Below are 15,158 nucleotides of genomic sequence, written 5' to 3'. Positions count from 1 at the left end.
ATTAAAATGATTGATTATAAAAAAAAAAAGGTGGAAAAGTGTAAGTAACAGTGATTATCAAAATGACAGTAATGTCATTATTTTAACTTATATGTGATTAACAATAGTGACATAGTTAGTTGAACGAACATAGCAACGTTTATCTGCTAAACTATTTACTGATTAGTGCAGATATATTAGTGGATTCCTAAACTTGTTGACTACAATGTAACATTAATGAAAGTTTTTAGGATTTTAGGAGAGAGAATGTTTGTAATAGACCTAAATTAATATTGATAATGAATAATTATGCATTTATTTGTGAATGAAGGGGGTAAAATTAAATTCTTCATTTAGTCCCAAGGGGGATAAGGTCTTACATTAATGTATCCATCTGGATTCTTTCCTTAATAGGGTGAGATTAAAATTACCCTTTCTAGTGTTCAGGTGGATACGTTCTAAAACCTGAAACGTAAGATGAGATGCATCCGAGTTATGGAAGTTCCTTATGTGATTGGAGACAGGAGTCGAAATGTTTAGGTTTGAGACGGAATTCACATGTTGTAGGATTCTCCTTCTCAGTTCTTGGAAGGTTTTTCCTATATATTGTAGTTTACAGCTACAAGTAATGATGTAAACTACTTTTGTGGTGCTGCAATTAACAAAATCATTAATCGGAGGTGTTTTCTTCGTATTGGTGCATAAGACTGATTTTGATGGTTTGATAAACCTACATGCCTTACATTTCCCACATCTAAAAATTCCCTTTGTTTCTTGTAGCCATGTCTTAGGTGGTGGTTTTGGTTCAAGATGACTATGAACTAGCAGGTCACGCAGATTGTTAGCTCGTCTTGCTGTGATACTTGGGAATATAGAAAGATTAGTGGCCACCTCTTTGTTGTGGGTGAGTATCGGCCAATTGTCTGCATAGATTTTTCGAATGGGTTTCCATAGTTGATCATAAGTGCCTATGCATCTAATTGTAGGTTTAGTAACCTTCACTTTGTAATTTCTGAGACTAGTTGATCTGTCCATACTAGAGACTTGTTGGAATGCCTTTTTAAGGATTTTGTTTGGATAGCCTTGCCGTTTGAAGCGAAGCCTTAGGTTCTTAGCTTCTTTTATAAAGGTTTCTTCTTTCGAGCAGTTTCTTTTTGCCCTCAGGTATTGCCCGTAGGGAATACCTGCCTTGAGTTTGTAAGGGTGATGGCTGTTCCAATGTAAGAAATTGTTGCACGAAGTAGGTTTTCTGTAAAGTTCGGTATCTACTTCACCCCCTTGGGATAGATTAATAACCAAATCCAGAAATTCTAGTCCTCACTGATGACATGAGTTAATTGTAGGCCAATAGTGTTGATGTTCAGTATCGAGACTAGTTCCTCGAACTGTGTTACTGAGCCAGTCCAAAATATCATGACATCATTAATGTAACGATGCCAACTAATGATGAATTTATCAAATCCTGTCTGTAACGTATTTTTCAAAATTGTGGCTTCCCACCACCCTAAATACAGATTAGCGTAACTAGGGGCACAAGCACTTCCCATGGCCGTGCCCCTAGTTTGCAGGTAGTAGGTACCGTTGAACACAAAATAATTGTGAGTTAGTATAAAACTCAATAGTTCCATAAGGAAATCCTTTTGGGACGCTGTGATTTTGGATGATTTTTCTAAGAAATATTGGGTGGCTTCAAGGCCTACTTTGTGAGGGATGTTATTGTATAAAGAGACTACATCCATGCTGGCTAGAAGAGTGTATGGGGGGGACAGTGAGATTCTCAAGAGTGAGTAATGTCTGTTTAGTGTCCTTAATATAAGATGGGAGATCACTTACAAATGGGTGGAGTATTTTCTCCATGAATTTGCTCGCTTGTTCAGTGAGTGAGTTATTACCCGAAATTATTGGTCTTCCTGGTGGATTATTTTTGTTTTTGTGAATTTTAGGTAAGCAATAAAAAGTCGCTACCATAGGTGTGTTATTTGGACAAATAAACTTGAACTCATCTTGAGAGATTATCTCACTATCTCTTGCTTCAGTAAGTAGTAACTCTAGAGTTTTCAGGTATGAAGCAGTAGGGTCATTTGGAAGCTTCTCATAGCATGAGGTGTCAAAAAGGTGGACCATACACATTTCAATGTATTTTTCTTTTGCCATTAGTACAATATTACCTCCTTTGTCAGATTGTTTAATTACGAGGTTGGGGTTTGATCTCAATTCTTTTAAAGCACGTGTCTCTTCATGTGATAGATTATTAATTTGTATAGGTTTGTCAGGAGGGAGTTGTTCAATTTCATTACATGTCATTTGAATAACCCTCTCTTTATACTTTGACCTTCTATTTAGATGCAGCTAGCACTTAGGCAACTTGTGTGACTTTTAACCGGTTAACTGCTGCCTGTCAGAAGTCCTTCACAGGTGAGCTACTACTTTGTGCTCCACTGTGGTAAAGCATAAGATAACTCAGTGCAGGCAGCCATTGTTACACTAGAATATACTGCTAGGTATCTTGGAGAAAAAACGGAGCCAGGTCAGCAACCCCTTATTTTACACTTTACTTAATTTTAATTGCTTGACAGCAACCTTAATTTATTATCAATACGCTGCTATGATCTAGGCAGCTTTTGTGATATTTAACTGGCTAATCGCTGTCTGTCAGAAATCTGTCTTAGCTGAACCATTATCTTGGATCTTTCAGAGGTTAAGCACCATAGAACATTATCAATTATTGTATGTTGAGCTTACCCATGTAGTTAGTTGTACTATCATGTAGGGATTTACTTATCCATAAATCTTTTAACTATTGACAGCACTGGTTTAGCAGTCGTCTTATCTCCCCCCTCTTGTTACAGCTATTAGTGATATATAATATAGTATCACTTCTATTACTTGGGAATACACTGATGTTATATTGTAGCAAAACAGTATTGCTTCAGCATTAGTGTTATGTATACACTTTTACAGCTTGTATAAGTAGTCAGTTTTACTCACTGTATAGTCTCCACCCACTCCTGTTGTTCATATGATTTTTCTTTAATATATTTTTATTTTAGATTTATTTATTAAAAGTTACTTTTTAAGCCTACAATCTTCTCAGTAAATCATACACAGGTAGAATGGCATTTTTTTTCTTTTTTTGTTTATTCTCTATGATATTCACTATTTAGGGGTTACCCCCCTTCTTGTGCCCTCTACCTTGTGATATCTAAATTTTGGCCCTAGGTTAATTCTTTTCATTTTCTTCGTATAAAATATATATATATATATATATATATATATATATATAATTTTATATATATATATATTTATGGAATAATTTTTGCTAGCACTATATTTAACCCTGTAACTTTCCAATACACCATAAAACCTGTACATGGGGGGTACTGTTTTACTCGGAAGACTTAGCTGAACACAAATATTAGTTTCGAAACAGTAAAATTTATTACAACGATGATATAGTCAGTGCATCTTTCACACACAAATGGCACTTACACGGGCGATATAATTGTTGTGATACGTTTTACTATTTTGAAACACTAATATTTGTGTTAAGCAAAGTCTCCAGAGTATAACAGTACCCCTCATGTACAGGTTTTATGGTGTTTTCAAAAGTTACAGAGTCCAATATAAGGCTTGCATTTCAGTTTTATCACATTGAAATTCGACAGATTGGTTACGTTGCCTTTGAGTCCATATGGTAGCCAAGGAATGAAGATTACCCCCGTAATGGCATACCATTTGCAATAGTAGACAACCCAAGGTATTTCAAATGGGGTATGTCCAGTTTTTTTTTTTTTTTAAATTCTTTATTTTTGCAGTGCTTTAAATTTCACAAACATGCTTGTTTTTCCACGACAGCAGATACATGCCTGTGTAATAATACAAATTATACACTGTCGCGGTAATCGTTAACAGCACTTTTTTTTTTTTTTGCAAGCGTAATAAACAAGAAGGTGACGATAGTTAAGTAGTGTTACAAATCACGAGTAATGGCATGCAGAACATTGTAGACATAGAAGTATTAAACGGGCTATAAAAGGTTTAACAGCTAACTCTGATTCATGACTGTAGGTAATATCTTCGGTACATCTAGTCTGCTGATTTTGAGCATTAAACATACATAGAGATTGCTTAGGCTGAAATAACAAGCTGTACTCGCTTGGGACATGTTAAGTAAAGAGCATTAGGTTACATGGTAGGCAAATAGATTTTACGTAAACAGGCATTGACTATAGTAGAAGTAAATTGCGCTAACAAATTATATCTCATGAACCGCTGAGTAACAACAAATACATTAAAACAGATTAATGCTATAACGGTTATTGCTGTGAGGTGTACAGGTTTGAGTGACAAGATTGAGTATCTAGGTGCAAGATGATAGTGAGCATTCTAAAATCAGCAAGTGCGCCTGCGTTTCTAGCTAAGTGCACACTCATTACTATAAGATGCTAACATGTTGTGTAGTGTTGGTGATGGGAGCTGGTGTATGGTGTGGCAATACGTTACATAGAGTCCCAATAGGTAGAGAAAAGATCATGCATATTTTTAGCATTTTAGTCCCACTGCGTGGAGCTCCATCACCAGATTGCAGCTGCATTCCCTATCCAGCCTTGTCACCCGATCCCTGAGCGTTGCGGAGTGTAGGAGTGTTCAGAGGTAGTCAGCCGGTCGGCGGTGCAGCCCTTTGTGGACGCGGTGCCTCCATGGCCCCGGAGTAATGCGAGGGCTGGTACCTTCAGGCCACGAGCCTGGGGTCCTTCCAGGTCCAGGGTCGTCCCCGGCGAGGGGGTGCGTTGGGTCTTGCATGTGTCAGGCTTGTGTCTCAGTGTGTTGCTTACGGCCCTCCGCCTGTGTGGCCGGTACCTGCGGGTGAGTCCCCTCATTGCCCTCTGTCCAGGCGGGCGTTTTATGCGGATTATAGATGATTTACTAGTAGTAGCGCCCATTAGAGGCTTCCCTGTCCCCTCGGTGCTGCTGGGTTGTGCTGTAATTGGATCAGGGGGAGGTTTGGCTGCAGCTGGTCGTGTGTGGGCCAGAAGCTTAGCTCAGAACCTCTCAAAAATCATGTCCAGGGAGTCTCTCGTGTTGAGATTGGGTTTGGGTGATGCAGGTTGCTGCTGATTGCCCTTGTTAAGGTCGTCACTTGTGTCTGCCATCTTAGAGGCCTGTCTTTCCGGTCCGTCTGCTCTAGCTGCCGGCTTCAATAGCAGGTTTGGTTAGTGCCTGCTTGTGGCTCAGAGTGTTGAGCGGGAAGCGGACGCCCTCCCAGCCCGTTCACTCTCGTAGGCCTCAGCCTTCCGCCTTGAATCCCGGGCATTCCGGGAGACGTGTTGGGTATCTGCGGGTGCGTACTGGGTTCCCCGATTAGTGTAGCCTCGTTGTGTGAGGTTTTCACGGTTGCACCCCCTGATTTCAGGCGTTTTTTTATCTGACAAAGATACAAACACTGGCACATCGTGGCACACAGATACATACACTGACACAGATACACACACCTTGACACACTGTGTGTATAAAGGTGTATCTGTGTTTGTATGTGCCAGTTTGTGTGTGTATATATCTGAAACACAGATACACACCTTGACACAGTGTGTATCTGTGTTTGTATGAGTCTGTGAATCAAGGTGTGTTTATCTGTGTGTGTGTGTGTGTATATATATATCTGACACACAGATACACACTGAACACACACCTTGACACACAATGTGTATCTGTGTGTGTGTGTGTGTGTGGGGGGGGGATTTATATATATATCTGACACACAGGCACATAGTGGCACACAGATACACACAGTGTGTATCTGTGTGCCATTATGTGCGTGTGTGTGTCAGATACACACAATATGTCAAGGTGTGTGCATCTGTGTTTGTATGGGTCTGTATCAAGGTGTATGCATCTGTGTTTGTATGTGCATCTGTGTGTGTATATCTGACAACTTTTATTGGGTATTGTCTAAAATGAATGATAACACGTTATCATTCATTTTAGACAATACCCATTAAAAGTTATGTCTTATTTATTTCTCTCCTATTGTGACAATCATCTAGACTGTAATACTACTGGTAGTTTTTTTCTTTTTGTCTTTTTTTTTCCAATTCACTATTTAGGGGTTATCCCCCATTTCTACACGATCTACCAGTACTTAGTCTCTTTAGGCTCCATTTTTCTTTTTACCTATATCTGACACAGATACACACTGTGTGTCAAAGTATGTATGTATGTATGTATGTATGTATGTATGTATGTATGTGTCAAGGTGGGTGTGGGTGTGTATGTTTCAAAGTGTGTGTATCTGTGTTTGTATGTGCCGGTGTGTACATCTGTGTTTGTATGCGCCAGTGTGTGTGTGTGTGTGTGTGTATATATGTCTATGTATCTGACACACAGATACACACTAGCACAAAATGGCACACACACACACACTGACACACATACAAACCTTGACACACACATACAATCTCACTGACAAACACACATATACTCTGACAGACACAGAAACGCATACAAAACTCCCTAACAGACAGATATATTTTCTACATTTTACTCTACCCAGCCCCCCCTACCTTTAGGAGTGCTGGCATGGAGTCCCTGGGGTCCATTGGGGCTGCTGGTGGCTGGTCCCTGGGGTCCAGTGGGGCAGCTGGCATGTGTGCGGTGAGGGAGCAGTGATCTTCATGCTCAGCTTCTTCACGCCTCTTATTGATGCCGGAGTGACATCATATTCTGGCTCCAGCATCACTGCTGTGCGCGCGAGGGAGCTGAGCGGGTAGATCACTGCTCCCTCGCCGGCCGCGGCCATTTTGTTTTTTTACATTTTTGTCGGAAACCCAATTGGTGTTCTGTGGAACCCCAGGGTTCCGCGGAACGATGGCCTAACAGCATATATTTCTCCAATGTCAAAGTATAGTACCCATCATAACTAGAGTACGCATCCTGTAATGTGTCTTCTGTTAATGGAAGAAAAAAATAAAATTATAATATTATTATTATTAATAGGTAAGCACAGTGCCATGACTAAATAAATAGTTTCTGCATTTTATATTTGCAGTTTTCAATGACAGACTAAAATTAGAAAATAAAAGTAAAAAAAAATAAAAAAAAAATAGAAATACAATTGCAAGAACTATGTTCAGATAAAATTATAGGCACATAGAATGTAATTTAAAAAGTAAGATCAAGTTTACAGTAGTCACATTTTTAGTACAGTTTGGCAGTTTATCTGGGCTACCCTGCCCAATGCATTCAGTCTCCAGCAAAAAAAGCTGGCATTCACTGCAGAGTAAAGTCTAGCTGACACAGGACCACTCATTTATTGAGCATGCAGCCAGCACTCAACCAAAACGTGCAGACCTGCATGGTGCCGCTCAGCTCTGTAAAGTGAACGGACTAAAGGAGATGTTTAGATGCAGGGGCTGCAATAGCTTGGTGGGACCCAGTTAAGTGATTTTAGTACAGTTTGACAGACTACCTACCTGTAGTTTGGCGCTTTCCTTTAAAGAGTGCAGCTGACAATTCCCTAATGGGGGTAGGCAGCCTTCAGCACTAATGGTGACAGAGCATCAGGGGAGATTCAGTCCAGACATCAGGAGTTGTAAAGTGTTATACAAGGAGAAGGTGGGAATTGCAACTTCGATGTCCTTATTTTCATATGGAATAAGAATGAGACAAAAATTAAGCTTTCTAATGTATTTTCTCTTGATCTAAATACAGCATCCAGAGAGGAATGAAAGATGGGACCAAAAAAAAAAAAAAAAAACACCCCACAAGTATTTTAACCAAAAGATCACTATTTAAATATGTGCACCAACACTTTATGGAGCCTCAAGATGGCTCCTATTGGACAGTGTAAAAGTGGTATGATCTCTCCACTCATGGATATGTAGGTGGTTCTGGTGTCCTATTCATGAAAATATGCAATAAAGTATTTACAAGGAAATGATGTCCAGATGGCAAAACAGCATAAAGTGTAAGTGCATCTCTTTCCCATATTCCATTGCTACATGTGAAACTACTATACTATAGAACTCAATTTTTTTGTCCCATGAAGATAAACTAGTTACCAAAACACTACAACATAATGTAGTGGTTCTGGTGTTTATAGCTTTTCATTGTAAACACTGCCTATTCAGAAAGAAGGCAGTGTTTGAGTGACTGCCACTGGAGGTGTTGCTAAGCAGCAATGTAGACTGTCACTAGATTTGCTTCCAATCTCAGTGCAGCACATATGTTTAGTGTCTACATTGACTAGATGCTGACTGGCGCAGCGTGCCTTTTGTCATGCATGCTCTATAACCTCCCACTGCTCTGCTGCCATGGAGGTGGGTGGGGCCAGTCGTGGCAAGACCGGTACCACGGTGGAGAAATAGTAAACAAACTACCTTATTTCTCAAGATAGAGAGGCCTGACACCCGAATATGTATTCCAGTAGTATAGTGTTAGGAATACATGTTTGTATGCAACACTATGATGTTATTTAAAGACATTTAAGGCACTGCTCCCAACTTCTCTTCACGTATACCTCTATTTTACCGTATAAGGGACTCCAAATTGGGTTGTTGTGTTGCCTACCTATAGTTCACCAGTATATCCCATTGCTTAACTACCTGTTCTTTGCAAAGAGTTGTAATGGTTGCCTAGCCCTGGGTAACCCCACTCCCCGCCAGTTACAATAAGCTGTGGTTTAGGGACCTCTTGATAATCATCAGTTCGTGCATGCGCACTCACACACCGTTATGGACCGTAAAAATTATACTTGTATAAAAAAAATTTAAGACATAGAAACCAGTTTAGCCAACTGAATATTTATTGAAAACTATTTTATAACAAAAATCAGAATAGCACTTTGAACACACTACTTTTACAATGTTTATAGATAGAAATAAAAAAAAAATACATTTAGTGCAATTGGGACTTGCCTTTCTTGGGGACAAAAGTTTAGGCTGGCAAGTCAATAGCAGTCCAGTGTTTGAGCACCATGCATTGTAAGTAACCAAAAGGTGAAGGACAACTCTTGAAATGATACCCTCTAACCGCTACTGAAAGTTATTACAACATTGATACAGAAACCCTTTACTGGAAACTCCTTTCGAAAATATTTAGCACTGTAAAGTTCAGGCTGTTACTGATGTAATGCCTTCATAACTTCCAAAAAAAACACTACACAAATTCATAAAAAAATATATTTGTTATAACAGACCTGCTGTAATTCAAACCATTTCACAGTAATTCTCACTGCAGTAGTATAAAGAAAAAAAAAATCCCAAAAAGGCTGTAGAGAATTGCTCGTACCGTTTCCCCCAAACTAGGCATAACAGCTCAAACATTAAATCAGAAAGACCATACAGTGGACAGTGATCTGTTTAAATCCTTCAAATGCACATTTTAACAGATGTGGGGTGATGATAATGAAGAAAAGTTAAGAGGCATGGCATTCTAAAAGATCCAGTAAAATGCTAATTGAAGAAAACAATTGACATCATTAGCAAAATACCAACAAGAAGCTCATATACTGAATTAGAGATTTTAAATTCCATTTTCAGTGCTTGATATATTGTTTTAATAATAATAAAGAGCCACCTCACATAACACTTTAAAAGGGTATCCTAGTGTTTTTTTGTGCAGATGTGGACTTACATTTTGACTTTCATGAGCAGAACAATTCACAGACACATGTATTGTGGTGTACAGGTAATGATACCCAGGCCAAATAACAGCACACAAGGGAAATTAACAGAAACAGACAATCCCCCTTTTCAGGTATTAAACAACTTTTCGCAACTTGCCTGTTTTGGCCCAAGACTAACTCCCTTGTGAATTCCCAGTTTAGTGAATAACCCTCACTGTTTTGGCCTCAAGTTTTACAGTTCTTCAAAACTCAGCTAAGGGAATGCTTTTGCAAATGCCATTTACTTACAGTTACATCGTCGCTGCCTCTGGTAAGTTACTGAAGGGGTTTTCACCCCATCAGCTACCGGGGATTGCGTGGTGGGAGGTAGAGGGGACCTGCAGTGCCATGAAAACGGATTGTTTTCCTGGCACTGGAGTTTCCCTTTAAGAGCAGAGATCAAGCTATGACTTTTGTTGTAATTTTTAAATCCAGAATACTTTTTAAAGTTTTTTTTTTTTTTTTTTTTTTAAATGGGTTTAGTGGATATTAGGGAGTAACCTTTTTACTTATACAAACAATATATGCTTTAAATGGACACAGGAGGGGAAAAAAACAAAATCCCCACCCCAATAAAAACACTTTGCATTTTCTCAAACAAATAGTTTGAGTTTCCATATAGCTTTTGGACACAACTTCACTGTAGAAATAAAACAATTCACTCCGTATGTAAACAAAGAAGAAAGGCAAGAAAAGGATCCATAACACTTTTCAGATTGGCAACTATTTATGTCAGTAAGGCCCATTTATGTGGACTTTATTTGAAATCTATTTTTTTTTCTTTACTATATTGATAATTCTAATGCTAGAAATAAACGCTTTACAAATGGCTCTAAAGGTGTAGAAGAATAAATGAATTTCACAGCATATAGGTCATTTTAACACAAGATCACAAAATGTCACACCTTCCTCAAATGAAGACAAAAAGGATAATCTATTTGGTGAACTACTTTCAGCAAATTGGTATATATGTATATTCTAGATTACAAAAACACTGCCTTCAAAGGGTCGGAAATCCTTTGGGTCAAACTACTGTGGGTTTTATTTTTAATCAATCCAATAAAATATTGTACTAGTAGCACTTTAAGAAATTTTAGTGTACTGAAAATTTCTCAGATTACAAAAATGTTCCAGAGTGCAAGAAATCATGTATTACAGTCGATTGTGTGCATTTTTCCAAGCTGAATAATGTATGTTAAATGTTGCTTTACTGAGTGATAGGAACACACAATTTACATTTCCAGCATGTTAATTTCTTACAGTGTTCAGGTCAAAGTCTAGACTGATAACCACTTGCAAGTGACAGAAAATAATTTAGCATAATGTTTTGAACACAGATTCACTCTAGTACTATGACCATGCAGCTGAACATGGATAGGTATCGACATAACGAATTCGACACAGAAGCATTACATTAACAAATTTGCAATATAGATCCCCCCAAAAACTAGAGGACAGAGCCTTTACTTTAGGATCAGTAGCTTGATTCCATAGATAGTAAATATCATCCAAGTGGCCGTGGGAAGTCATCATTTTGTTGTAGATGCATGGATGATAAGGGGCTTTTCCTTCTCCTGAGAAAAATACGTGATACTGAGGTACAACACCCATTTTATTGGCACAAAGACCCATGAAAACATCATCTATGTACAAGCTTGTATTTAAGGTCTGTGAGGCTTCATATACTTTGGCAGCCACATCTCTTGAAACAACATAAGCTGCTCCAGCTGTGTAATCTGGATAAGACGACCAAGGATACATTTCATGGGAGACGTAATACTTGCTATTTTTGTTCCGCATGGGTGGAGATCCACGATGGACTCTACCAATCCAAAAGTCTTGCACACCAATAAGATCCATGCTTTTTAAATATGAAACCAAATTCGGAGTGTGGATAAAAATATCGTCATCTGCAGACATAATAAATTTTGCATCTGAACAGTATGAATTCACCCATTCAAACTGTAGAAGAAGTTTGAGAGTAAGATTGTGGAAAGTGTCAAGAAAGTCTTGTTGTACTAGGTCTTTGTATTTAATATTTTCTTTGTCAAGGTCTCTCTGGAACAGATTACTTTTCACTGGGTCCTTGTCAACCCCAAGGGCAAACACTATTTTGATTGTGGCACCATATCGAGAACGGATGTAATTTTCGTTACCCCAAGTATTTCTAATTGCATTGCGACGCAATACATTTTCAGGTGAAGTCTTTACAAATAATAGGAGCAATACATCTTCATTTTGGCATTTGTCTTTGTTGTTTAGCAAGTATTTGTAGTTTCTTGTTCCATCAGATTTGTCCCTGGAAATGGACAAGCTATCATTAACAAAGTTGTAGCTATTTATGAGGTATCGGTAGGAATAAGACTTTATATGGTTCACAACATTATTATCATCCTGAGTGAACATAAGCATTAGCGATAAAACAAAGCAAGTAGCCAAGATCTGCAGGAATTGGCATCTTCTCAGCCTTCTACTGCTAATAAACATTCTGGCCGATTTAGAAGTTTTCAACAGCTAAAAAAATTCTGCTATGGTGACCTTGCAAACCTCCATAGACAATCATTTTAAAAGTGCAATGTTGCCCATCAAATCACTTGTAAACATGAATTCTTAGGCAATTATGTCCACAGGAGTCCTTTGAAACTACAATGCCATGTCAGCAACATTGCAGAAGGGTAAGGCGTAATATCCAAACTTGTACGTGTGTCACAGTGAAGATTAGTGATTCATATTAGCCACAGGACCTGTGTTAAAAAACAAAAAAAGGTTTGGAAATTTTAATGGTTAGCATTTTTGATTGCTGGGTAAAGTTACACTCTGGAATTTGCACAATTGAATACATTAGTTGCTCTGGTTTCTTTAAAAATATTAAAAAGAATGTAGCAAATTACATTAAATTCAAAATGAACATAACACAACATTAAGGAAAGGAAAGGTTTGTATTTCTCCTCTTCATTTACAGACTGCCAGGTGTAGGACAGAGCTTATAACAATGATTGACATGAAGATTAGAAGGAGGTTTCATATTAGTTTGGTGGTTAGAGTACAAACTCCTCAATTGCATACATGAGTTTTTTGGTGTTGCACCAATAGTCTTTCCTACAGTTCAAAGTAGTCATAACAATGCACCATATGGTTAATGATTCCAGGAATAGAATAGATACAAGGGCAATCTATGAGAAACTTATTTGCATGTCCCTACTTACAGAACATTGTATGCCGAATTAGTCAATGGATAGAAATTGGTGCACCGGTTACTAATTTAATCACTATGAGCTGCTTTGCATGATTTTTTCCAGAACACCCAGGGCAGTGAAAGCACTCTGTGCTTAGGCAGATCTGTTACAAAACAGGTCAAGCGACTTGACAAGGATGTGTAAAACCTACATTGTATCAGCATATCTACTAAATTAGTAACATTCCTCAACCCTCCTGTACACAAGATATTTTGTAAGTTACTTGCTTCTCATACCCATTGCACAGCACTGTGGAATACATTGCCCCCGTATTAAACCTACCTTACAGCTTTCAAAGTCAGTGCATGCGTGTAATTAAAAATAAATCTGAGCAAGCATCCGCACCTTGTTACTCTACTGCTTAATCTAGATTCATCTATGGCCCAGCACCTCTGTGCCTCCCCCCCCCCCCCCTTTTTTTTTTAGTAAAACAAAAAACAAAAAAAAAACACTACCTCAAATGGCAAGTTATTTTTTATTTACAGGGATTTAGTTTTATTGTGCCCCCTTCCTATATTTAGGGTAAAGCGGGTAGATGGAAGGGGCGGGGGGTGGAGGAGGACAATATTGTTATTTAGGACCCCCACCCGCCGCTCAGGGCCGGGGGCCGGAGGACAATAGGTCCCCCGGTTGTTATTTAGCGCCCCCACCCGCCGCTAAGGGATGTGGTGAGGAAAATAGATCCCCCACCCCATTTTTATTTAGGGCCCTCACTCGCCACTGAGGGGGGGGGGGGGGCAGAGGGAGGGCAATAGGTCAGTAACTTGTGCAACATGGGTGGGGGCTCAGGAGGGGAACACTAGTTTTTTGTTTTTTTTATAAACTGCTCACTGTTTACTAGACATGCCCCTACTCACAGCATAGCGAGTAAGGGCAGAATTTACTAATACTAAGTAATCTTTACTTAATATTCGTAAATTTACCAATTTAGGTCTTTCAGCCTTTTGGTAGATAGCTCTTGATACCGTGGGAATCAGGGAGTTATCTACTAAGCGGCTGCAATATGCAACCACAGCACGAATAGAATCGGAGTTTCATTCATTGGAATGAAATTCCGATCCGAATAAAGTCCCGAATTGCGAGAAACTGTTCTCATTCTGTTAGGATGAAATTCGGTAGATGCGCCAGCGTTCTGTTTAAGTGACAGGATGTTCGGGAATACTGACCGGAAGCATTGCAAGATCACGGATAAAAGGTAAGAATTGTGGGAAAATTGCTCTGACCACGGGAAATGAAGCACACTTTGCTCCTCCGCTGGTCATAGCTGGTCAGGTGTAGGAAACCTCCATAAGACAAAGTACTTCCTACTTTGTCTTATGTTTTAACCCCTTAAGGACCAAACTTCTGGAATAAAAGGGAATCATGACGTGTCAGACATGTCATGTGTCCTTAAGGGGTTAAAGAAAACTAGAGCAGACAGGAAGAAATGAAGAACAGATCGTGAGAGAGGGAGAGAAGAGGAATCAATTAAAGAAAGGTAAGTTCAGCATGACAGTACTGCTTTAACAGAACTTTATAAATTAAGTAGTTGTTTTGAGTTCAGATGCTGGCTGTCATACGTTGCATCTATAATTCAGGTTTGGTTATATTGCTAAATTATTATTGAATTTTTTTACATATTGGACCGTACTAGGGGGAGGGGGAAACAACACAGACAGGTTTGACAATTTTGCTTGGAATCTAGGAGCTAGCTAAACAAACAAAGTTTTTTTTTTTTTGTTTTTTTTTAACTAAAAAGGTTTCATTTTCAATTACAAATATACAATTCTTACAGGTAAATATAGTCACCAAAACAACTACCGCTTAATGTTGTGTGGTGTCAATATCCTGTCCCAATCGACTTTTCAATGTAAACACTCCTTTTTAGAGAAAAAGCAGTGTTTACATTGCTGCCTAGTAACAGTCATTCAGACTGCCACTAGAGGCAATTCTTAGTCCAGTGCTGCACCTACATCTAGCTCCTCCACACTGTGCATGGAGGCGCTGAACGATCCTTATAGATATGCATTGATTCAAGCGTTTTGTGAATGCACAATAACGTCCCAATCATTTCCTATTTTCTTGGCTGAGAGCAGGGCCATCCACGGAGACAAGCATAGCACAGGAAAAAAAAGTGAGTAAAAACACCTTTCCCATGCGAATGGAAAGGACAGGTAACTTAAACAGACACACACCCAAATACAGACAGACACACTCCGATACAGACAATAACCACACTTTTTCTCAAACACTTTTTACATTTATGTCCACCCAACCTTCGGGAGAGCTGGAGTTGAATCTTT

General features: G+C 38.9%; 2 protein-coding genes across 3 annotated transcripts in view; one reads left to right on the top strand and one right to left on the bottom strand.

Annotated features, from left to right (window-relative positions):
* MCF2L2 (MCF.2 cell line derived transforming sequence-like 2) overlaps nt 1-15,158 on the top strand; it is a 446,256-nt gene that overhangs the window by 227,652 nt on the left and 203,446 nt on the right. The window lies entirely within an intron of this gene.
* Nucleotides 8,804-15,158, bottom strand: part of B3GNT5 (UDP-GlcNAc:betaGal beta-1,3-N-acetylglucosaminyltransferase 5) — a 32,286-nt gene continuing 25,931 nt past the window's right edge. For both annotated transcript variants that reach the window (XM_063442726.1, XM_063442727.1), the window contains exon 2: nt 8,804-12,384. In XM_063442726.1, the coding sequence (XP_063298796.1) occupies nt 10,991-12,127 (1,137 nt within the window). In that variant the 5' untranslated portion in view covers nt 12,128-12,384 and the 3' untranslated portion in view covers nt 8,804-10,990. The remainder of the gene's footprint in view (nt 12,385-15,158) is intronic.

The sequence above is a fragment of the Pelobates fuscus genome, chromosome 2 (genome assembly GCF_036172605.1).
Source record: "Pelobates fuscus isolate aPelFus1 chromosome 2, aPelFus1.pri, whole genome shotgun sequence".
Lineage (NCBI taxonomy): Eukaryota > Metazoa > Chordata > Amphibia > Anura > Pelobatidae > Pelobates > Pelobates fuscus.
This window is presented reverse-complemented; position numbering and strand designations above follow the sequence as displayed.